The sequence below is a fragment of the Momordica charantia genome, assembly GCF_013281855.1.
Source record: "Momordica charantia cultivar OHB3-1 chromosome 5 unlocalized genomic scaffold, Mcharantia_2.0 BLBB01000005.1, whole genome shotgun sequence".
Taxonomy (NCBI): Eukaryota; Viridiplantae; Streptophyta; class Magnoliopsida; order Cucurbitales; family Cucurbitaceae; genus Momordica; species Momordica charantia.
Window position 1 is genome coordinate 9,530,546 of NW_028275163.1, and position 9,714 is coordinate 9,540,259.

The window sequence follows — 9,714 nt, forward strand, 5'->3', positions numbered from 1 at the left end:
TTGGTGGAAGCAAGAACAAAGAGCAAGAGAGAACGGAGAATGAAGCACTCAAATACATAGAGCTTGCTCTTCATCATTATCTCCACAGTCATTGTAGAATCGAGGGAAGAGATAAAAAGTGAGAGAAATTGATGACATTTTGCAGAGTTTGTGGAACAGAACAATGATACTCATTAAAGCATGCTTCCACTTAAAACTTAAACCAAGTATATACCTTCATTTGGGACTAGATATTTAAAGTTAAAACTTAAACTAAGTCCATATCTCATATACAACAAATGACTAAGTGATGAGAGATAAAACCATGCCATCAAAAAGCTCCTTTTAAACCATGTTCAATGCTTTATTCAGTTTTTCACTAAATCAATTTTCTAAACCAGTGGCTTAAATCAAACAAATTCAACATACAAAATCTATTCAAGCTCAATCTACCATTTCCTGTTTTAGACTTTAAAAAGCTGATGACTTAGGAAATTAACGGTCCTGTATAATTTCTCCTTCCACAGAAAGTATCCAACACAACCAAGAATATGCAAATAGGAAGAAAAACTATAAAGCACAAGTAAATGACATAGCAGTTTATATTGGTTCACCACTAAGGGCTACGTCCAGTCTTTCACTCAGATTTTGGTAATTCACTAATAATTGTTTCAGGATTGGAATACAAAACTCTCCCAAAAAATATCCCTTAGAGGTCCCAACAAAAGCCCCCTAGCTTTTAAGTATTTTAACACAATAATACTTAGGAATAGGAATGAAAAACACACTAGATCAAGATACAATTACCCCAATAAAGACGATCTTGATCTCTCCCAATGTCTCTGCCAATACTCGAGCCGCTGCCACAAAAACTGCTACCAAAAACCCCAATTCGGCTACCCTTAAAATTCTGATGGCTACTCCCAGAAAACATAAAAGTCATATATATATGAGTATGTGAAACCTAAAATTTACGGTTTGGGCTTTTGGCCCATTATTTGTTTTCACTTCTTCCTTTTATTTATTCATTTTATTTTATATAATAAAATCCCAACAATCTCCAACTTTGAGACAAAATAACAAACATCTGCCTCCCACTGCATCAATAATGTCTCATCATCTTGATACACTCTGTCAAGGCATAGTTCTGACTCCTCTATCAACAAACTAGTCCACACTACTCAGCCCTACTAAAGCTCTCTCTGTTATTGCCCTGAGACTGAACAATCTTACGTGGTCTTGTCTTCAGACGTTAGAAACACAACCACGTTCTCTCACTCGAACTAAGTGGTCCCTGTCACTTTATTTATCGATCGAGCCCAACGACCTCTGAAGGAAGATTCCCTTGATGACTTGGTGCTCCAACTCAAGTTTGTTGCCTTTCGAGAGACATTACCCTTGACTTCAGCACCAACTATAGTCTTCTCCCTCAATGCACTATCTCGCTTTTGCGACTTCATCAGCTCGCTATTCCGTCTGACAACTGGAGTATTATATCGACAACCTGTTCAACATCTCACTGAGTAGTTCCCTTTACTTTTTCATCTACTTCTCAGCTGTTGTACTTAAGTTGATGGCAGATTCTTCTGATCTGTCTTGGTTGTCAATGCTGCTGATTCTTTTAAGTCTCGCCTTGAACCATTTGCAGCTAGACTATGCATCCTCTGTCTTTCAGATCCCCTGGCAACCTCAAACTCGGACACATAAACAGAAGATATCTTGTGGCATGTTGCCACCACACTGGATTCCCTCTTGAGCTTCCAGCAACCCCCACTAAAGTCACTACTGTAACCATCGTCATCTAGTTTCCCTACAGATAACAAATTATATATGAAGCTAGGAATATACCTGTCGTCTCGTAGGCCAAACTTGACCCCTTTGCCTGTCTTCAAACAAACATCTCCAATTCCCCTCACATTGGAGATACTCTCATTTCCCATTCTCACTTAGCGATAGTCATGTTGGGATTTTTTCTACCTTTAAAAAGATTAGAGACTCGTGCAAGCGCACACGGTCACAAGTAATACTCGAAAGTAATCCAAGGTCGAATCCTCAGGGACTTGTTGCTTTTCAAAATCAAGTAATGCAGTGAAATGGTTCAAATATGCAATTGTGAGTAGTCAAATCCCAAGTGGCAGAGGGCTTCCCAACACATTCTAAAGCCTCATCAAGCTGTGCTAGAGTCGGAGTCACTAACATCTTATTGCCCACAGCATCTCTGATATTCTTAATGTTAAAGGTGTAGTTGATCTGAGTGGCATCAAACCGTATTTCCTTCCCGCGCACTATGGCTATATGTGACTGGGGATGGACAGCAGCATAGAACTCTCTGACTAACTCCAAAGCCTCACATTGTATGGGCTGAATGAGTGGTCTCCACTCTTTGTCTCTAGCGGTCTCCCTCCAATCATCAGGCACATCTCTTAGAGTGAGATCGAATCCCAATTCTGTCATAATCTTACGGGATTTCATTAATGAAGTTCGAGTGGCTAAATTTGCCGCGTTCCATTTCGTCTCGACCTCCTCTCCCTCAGACAAGTCTAGTTCAATTGTATCAACTGGCCCAGGTGCCACTACCTTCTCCTTAGCTTCAGCTGCTTTAGCTTTCGCAGCTCTCGTTTTAGGTTCATTCGCGGGCACTGTTGGCTTCTTAGCCTGAGCTGCACGACGTTTTGAACTCTTTCTCTCCCGCCTCTTGTATTGGAACATTTCCCTTATCGTCTGCGTGTCCTCAAGATCTTCTTCGCTGGTAGGTTCTTGAGTACTATTCTCCCCAACCTTGGATCTACCTGTATCACACCCAAGCGGGTTAACTGTATTAGAAGGAATAGTGTGAGCATCCCTTACCCCTGGTAGAGTGGCCATCGGTGTGACATACTCATCCGTTGCCAACGGAGTAGATCCAGTTGCCCCAGTAGGCAACTCTTGGTGACTACAAAACGCTCCTTCTGTAGGTGTATCCAATGGGGAAGGTTCCTGAGTATCTGTTCTCACCACTTCGTTCTCGGTATCCTCTATTTCCGGCATATTTGAACAATGTCCTCGTGAAACCAGTAGAAAATCATCATTACCATCTTCCGGTGTAATAATCAATGGAGATGAATAAAACTGCTCCTCGTCCCTGTTCTCCATAGATGAATCCTTAGGCGTCAGACGCCTACTACTCCCATCTTCCTCAATTTCTGGGTCTATCATCACCTCCTTGCCCTTCCTCTTTTGCCCTATCGAAACCCCGGGCTCTAGCCTATGGCTATGGCTCTTCTCTTGCTCTCCTCCATGCTCATCTCCTGCATCCATTGGCATATTGGTTGGGGTTGGCATCCTAGGAGGCTCTAAGGGTTTTAGTTGTCCCATGTTGAAGGTACTCGATATGTTAGGGTTCAATTGGGGTGCTTGAGGTCCTCTTTCTAGGAATGGAAGTTGAGGTGGTGGGGAAACTCTAGGTGAAATCATCCCATAATTATGTGGAGGTACCCAATGACCCATTCCATAATAAGGTGGAAGGCTAGGAAATAGAGTAGATGGGTTTGGCATTCCATAAGGATGAACACTAGATGGAATTTGCATTTGAGACAAGGGAAAATGATATGAAGGAACCGGGTTAAACATAAACGGTTGGTACATACCCGGATTGATCATTGGAGGAAGTTGTTGAGGATTTTCAGCCCTAAACTCACTGTTTTGAGGTATATTAAAGGTTGGTAGTTGCTGAAAATTAACATAACCATGTGGGCTCATTATAGGATGTTGTGTAGGAGCTTGGGATGGAGGACATTCAAATGTTTGAAGCGGGTTTCCTCCCCTAACAGTAGCTAGCCTAGAATCTGAACCCATGTGGTGTTGGAAGTTCTCCAATGGTGGAAAAGGAATGCTTGTGGCATTTGGAGCTTGAGTAGAAGAGGTAGGAAGTGAAGTATGTTGAGAAGAAGAAGCCATAGATGTAAGCAAATGCTGGAAATTCCTTCTTCTTTTTGGTAGCTGAAAATCGAAAACAAGGGTGATGAAGGGAGTGGGTTTTGCCGAAAAAACAAGGGGAAGAAGAGAGTTGTGTGGGTTTTGGTGGAGTTGTAAAGCTTAGGCAATGAGTCTATTTAAAGCTTTCCCCAAACTAAATCCTAAATGGAAAGGGATTGACATTTAAGTTCAACTAAGTTTCCTAAACCTAAAAGGAAAAGAAAACAAATTTGAATACAAAATAGGATTAGGGAAACAAAATTTGAGTTTGAAGAGAAGTTCTTAAAGCTAAATCATAGAGGATTAATGTTTGACCCAAAATAAAGCCCATGCTATCGAAAATTAAAACCCAAACCGTGAAGGAAAACGAAATTCGAACTGCTGGAAAACAGGGCAGGCGCCAGGCGCCTACGTGATTTATTTTTGCAAAGGGCAGGCGCCAGGCGCCTGCGTAATTTTTTTTTTTTTTTTTTTCAACGTTTTTTAAAAACATTCTCTTAATAAGAAAATCTTTATAATGAAACAAAGAGAAAATACAAGATACAAAGACTTCCTTCCTTTACTTTTGTTCTTTCAAAAACGGATAAGAAGGAAAAAACATTTTTCGCAAAAATTTATTGACCTGAAAGTTGAATAGAGGTTTTTCCTCTATCCACTGGTTCTCCAAAATACGGCTTAAGTCTCTGCCCATTTACTTTAAAAACATTTCCCTTAGAGTCAACTAGATCCACTGCCCCATATGGGTAGACTTTAAAAATTTGAAAGGGACCAGACCATCTAGACTTAAGTTTTCCAGGGAAAAGTTTCAACCTAGAGTTGAATAACAGAACCAGATCACCTTCTTGAAGATTGTTCGGCCGAAGACGCCTATCATGCCACTGTTTAGTTTTTTCCTTAAACAACTTAGCATTCTCATAAGAAAAGTGCCTGTGTTCTTCTAATTCCAACAATTGTAACTTTCTCGCTTCACCTGCAGCCAACAAATCAAAATTTAATTTCTTAGTAGCCCAAAATGCTTTATATTCTAGCTCAAGAGGCAAATGACATGTTTTTCCAAAAACTAGCCTATAGGGGGACATGCCGAGGGGAGTCTTAAATGCTGTCCTATATGCCCAAAGTGAATCATCAAGCTTAAAAGACCAATCCCTACGGTTAAGATTTACAGTTTTTTCTAAAATGTTTTTTATCTCCCTATTAGATATTTCGGCTAACCCATTCGATTGAGGATGATATGCTGTTGCAACCCTATGACGCACATTGTATTTAGTCAGCAACTTTTGCATAGACCTATTCACAAAATGAGCCCCCCCATCGCTTATCAGACAACGCGGGGTTCCATAACGCGTAAAAATGTGCTTTTGCAGAAAACGAATGACAACTTTGGAATCATTGGTAGCAGTTGCAATGGCTTCTATCCATTTCGAAACATAATCTACTGCTAACAATATATAAAGCTTACCATTAGAAGATGGAAATGGACCCATAAAATCTATACCCCACACATCAAATATTTCAATCTCCAGGATCGGGGTTTGAGGCATTTCGTGGCGTTTAGATATATTACCTGTCCGTTGGCATTTGTCACAAACCTGGGCAAACTTATGTGCATCTTTGAACAGAGTGGGCCAAAAGAACCCACTTTGCAAAACTTTGGCTGCGGTTTTGTGTCCTGCAAAATGTCCTCCATATGGAGACATATGACAAGCGTCTAATATCGCCTCGTGCTCTTCTTCTGCGACACACCTGCGTAAGATATTGTCAGGTCCTAGCTTATATAAAAAGGCTCATCCCAACGATAACATCGAACTTCATTTAGAAATTTCTTACCTGTTGCTTGTTGAACTCATAAGGAACTATTCGACTTACCAAATAATTTGCTATATCGGCATACCACGGAACTGAATCAACTCGCAAGAGTTGCTCGTCAATAAACTGTTCACGTATAACAGTTCCATCATCACAGAGCGGGGATTCCAATCTAGACAGGTGATCAGCAACTTGGTTTTCAGTACCCTTCCTGCCCCTAACTTCAATATCAAACTCTTGAAGTAACAAAATCCACCGTATCAAACGTGGTTTAGCATCTTTTTTAGCAAATAAATATTTTAAAGCAGAATGGTCAGTAAAAACAATGACTTTTGTGCCTATCAAGTAAGACCTAAACTTATCAAAGGCGAACACAACTGCTAACAGTTCCTTTTCAGTAGTAGTGTAATTGAGTTGTACACCGGTCAGAGTCTTACTAGCATAATACACAGGATGCAAGATCTTGTTTTTACGTTGTCCTAACATAGCTCCTATTGCATAATCACTAGCATCACACATGAGCTCAAAAGGTAAATCCCAATTAGGTTCGATAATTATAGGAGCTGAACTTAGAGCAACTTTCAACATTTCAAATGATTTCAAACAGTCATCATCAAAAACAAATGGTCTATCATGTTCTAGCAATTGACACAAGGGTTTAGAAATTTTAGCAAAGTCTTTTATAAAGCGGCGGTAAAATCCCCCATGCCCTAAAAAACTTCTAATCCCTTTGACATTTGTAGGAGGAGGTAGCTTTGAAATGATGTCTATCTTAGCGTGATCTACCTCTATTCCTTGCTTGGAAATTTTGTGACCCAAAACAATACCCTCTTGTACCATGAAATGACACTTCTCCCAATTTAGGACTAGGTTTGTTTGTTCACATCTCTCCAATACTCTCTCCAAATTAACTAAACATGCGTCAAAAGAATTTCCAAAAACAGAAAAGTCATCCATAAAAGCTTCTAGAATATTTTCTACCATGTCAGAGAAGATGGCCATCATACACCTCTGAAAAGTCGCGGGTGCATTGCATAGTCCAAAGGGCATTCGCCTAAAAGCGAACGTACCATACGGACACGTAAATGTTGTATTCTCTTGGTCTTCTGGAGCAATAGTAATTTGATTATAACCCGAATATCCATCTAAAAAACAATAGAAATCCTTACCTGCCAGACGGTCGAGCATCTGGTCAATAAACGGGAGAGGAAAATGGTCTTTCTTTGTTACCTTGTTGAGTTTGCGATAATCAATGCAAACTCTCCACCCGCTCACAGTTCGGGTTGAGATGAGCTCATTCTCCTCGTTGGCCACCACGGTTATACCCCCTTTCTTTGGTACACACTGTACTGGGCTTACCCAGCTGCTGTCAGATATTGGGTATATAACACCGGCGTCAAGCCATTTAAGAATTTCTTTCCTTACAACCTCTTTCATCTTCGGGTTCAACCGCCTTTGACTCTCAATAGAGTTCTTAGCATCTTCTTCCAATAGAATTTTGTGCATGCAAAAGGCTGGGCTTATCCCTCGGATATCTGCTATCGTCCATCCAATGGCCTTTTTGTGCTTCTCCAAAATCTGCAATAAAGAATATTCATTAGTAGGTGATAAATTGGAAGCTATAATAACTGGTAAAGTGTCGTTATCCCCTAGATACGCATATTTCAAATGCGACGGCAATGGCTTCTGCTCCAACGTGGGTGGTTCCACTATGGACGGAAGTAACGACTTGCATTCTTCTTTTTGTATTTTTTCAATAGGATTAGCCATATCTTCTGGTCCTTCTGCTATCTTATCAAGCTCTTCTTCAATCTCTGTAACTAATAAGTCATAAAACTCATCAAACATAACAGGATTCAAGCTATTTATAGCAGAGCACTCTTCAAAGTCTCCTGGTAATTTCATGGCGTCTAGAACGTTAAATTTAACTTCTTCATTATTTACCCTCATTGTAATTTCTCCCTTCCTCACATTAAAAACTGTATCCCCAGTGGCTAGAAATGGTCTTCCCAAAATAATGGGAACGTCTAAGTCTGCCTCGCAATCTAGAATGATAAAGTCCGCAGGGAAAATGAATTTGTCCACCTGGACTAAAACATCTTCTATCTTTCCCTCAGGTCTTATGATAGATCTATCTGCTAGTTGGAGGGTAACCGTAGTAGGTCTAGCTTCTCCTATGCCTAAAGATTTGAAAACTGATAATGGCATAAGATTAATGCTAGCGCCTAGATCACATAATGCCCTGCCTAAGTTTTTTCCTCCTATGGAACATGGAATGGTAAAACTGCCAGGATCATTACATTTCATGGGTAGCGGGCTGCCTACAGCTTCACTACTACATTTTGTCATGGCTACCAGTTCATGCTCTCCTATTTTTTTCTTCCTAGAAACTATATCTTTCAAAAACTTAGCATAATTTGGCATCTGTTCTAGAGCATCTACTAATGGTATATTTATATGCAGTTGTTTTAAAATATCTAAAAATTTTCTAAACTGGGAATCATTATTTTTCTTAACTAATCTCTGTGGAAACGGGGGAGTAGGGGTAAAAGAAGGCTGTACCTGTGGAGGAACACTCGGGGTGTCCTCATTACCTTTTCTAATATTTTCTTTTTCTGGTGTTGTTGGATTTTCTGGTATCTTTACAATTGGTTCAGTGGACGGAATCTGTACATCTGTTGTTGGCATTGTTGGTCCATCATATGCCAGTCCACTCCTGAGGGTGACAGCTTTGCACTGTTCTTTCCCTTCTCGTTTTGGTAATTCAGTATGGCCTGGAAAAGAACCTTGTGGTCTATTCTTCAATTCATTGGCGAGCTGTCCCAATTGGGTCTCGAAATTCCTCATTGATGCCGCTTGGGATTGTATCACTGCGTCGGTTCGGGCCATGTACTCCTTCATCATATTCTCAAGATTTGAGTTGTTATTTTGAACTGGTGGAGTCTGTGTTCTCTGATTGTACTGCTGTTGCGGTGGCGGGATGTATTGCTGTGTACGTGGAACATAGGGCTGCTTGTTCTGCTGGCTCTGCCCTTGATTAAAACCGCTCGAACCTCCTTGTCCTCCCCATGAGAAATTAGGGTGGTGCCTCCAACCTGTGTTGTAGGTGTTCGAATATGGGTTAAAGTTCCTATTGTTCCCATGTCCTACATAAAAAACAGAAGCAGGGTTATGTGGACAATTATCATAAATATGGTTTTCACTGCAAAATGAACAAATGAGATCGTTGACTTGGCAAACAGGGGCAGGAGTGCAATAATCCGACTGCACAGGTTGTATCGGCGTGGCTAATGGATTTTTTATTCCCAATGTCATCTCTTTTAGCCTCTGGTTCATTGTAACCATCTCTTTTTGCATCGAGGTCGCAATGTCCAGAGCCAAAACTCTAGCTGGAACTTGCTTCTTTGGTGCTGCCCTAGATCTTTGCGAACACCATAGTTCGTTATGTGAAGCTAAGTCATTTAGGATGTCAACTATCTCGTTGAATGTCTTCTTTGTAAAGGCTCCGCTGGCAGCATTGTTTAGCATCATCTTAGTAGGACGATCTAAACCTCTAAAGAAATGTTCTATCTGGATGCATGCCGGCAAGCCATGGTTCGGACATTTCCTGATTAGTTCTTTAAATCTCTCCCACGCCTCGTGAACAGGTTCACGATCATACTGTCTAAAGGAGATGATCTCCTCTCTGATATCAGCGTGGCGAATAGGTGGGAAGAATTTTGTTAAGAACTTCTCCACTAACGACCGCCATGTGGTGATGGATCCCGGTGGAAATGCATTGAGCCATGCTCTAGCTTGGTCCTTCAAAGAAAATGGAAAAAGTGTTAGTCTCAGAGCATCGTCTGTTATACCAGGTAATCGAAATGCATTTGCAATTTGAATGAATGATTTCAGATGATCATGTGGATCCTCATGTTCCTGCCCTCCAAAATGTCCAATTGTCTGCAACATTTGGAACATCATTGGTTTAAGCTC

General features: G+C 40.7%; 1 protein-coding gene and 1 non-coding gene across 2 annotated transcripts; one reads left to right on the top strand and one right to left on the bottom strand.

The window, feature by feature from the left end:
- Nucleotides 1–1,544: 1,544 nt before the first annotated feature.
- Nucleotides 1,545–7,947, bottom strand: LOC148211261 (uncharacterized). Its single transcript, XM_088124349.1, has 2 exons — nucleotides 6,345–7,947; nucleotides 1,545–1,789 (listed from the first exon to the last, which is right to left on the bottom strand). The coding sequence occupies exons 1-2, from the start codon at nucleotides 7,945–7,947 to the stop codon at nucleotides 1,545–1,547; spliced, it is 1,848 nt and encodes a 615-aa protein (XP_087980475.1).
- Nucleotides 7,948–9,325: 1,378 nt separating this feature from the next.
- LOC148211262 (small nucleolar RNA R71) lies at nucleotides 9,326–9,432 on the top strand. The gene has a single exon (XR_015791155.1). It is a non-coding gene; the product is annotated as a small nucleolar RNA R71 (small nucleolar RNA).
- Nucleotides 9,433–9,714: the final 282 nt, after the last annotated feature.

Coding starts and splice junctions, on each gene's coding strand:
- LOC148211261 (XM_088124349.1), bottom strand. CDS start 7,947: ATGCCATTATCAGTTTTCAAATCTTTAGGCATAGGAGAAGCTAGACCT. Junction 1,790..6,344: donor ATTTGTTTTTGATGATGACT/GTTTGAAATCAT, acceptor TGTTATCTGTAG/GGAAACTAGATGACGATGGT.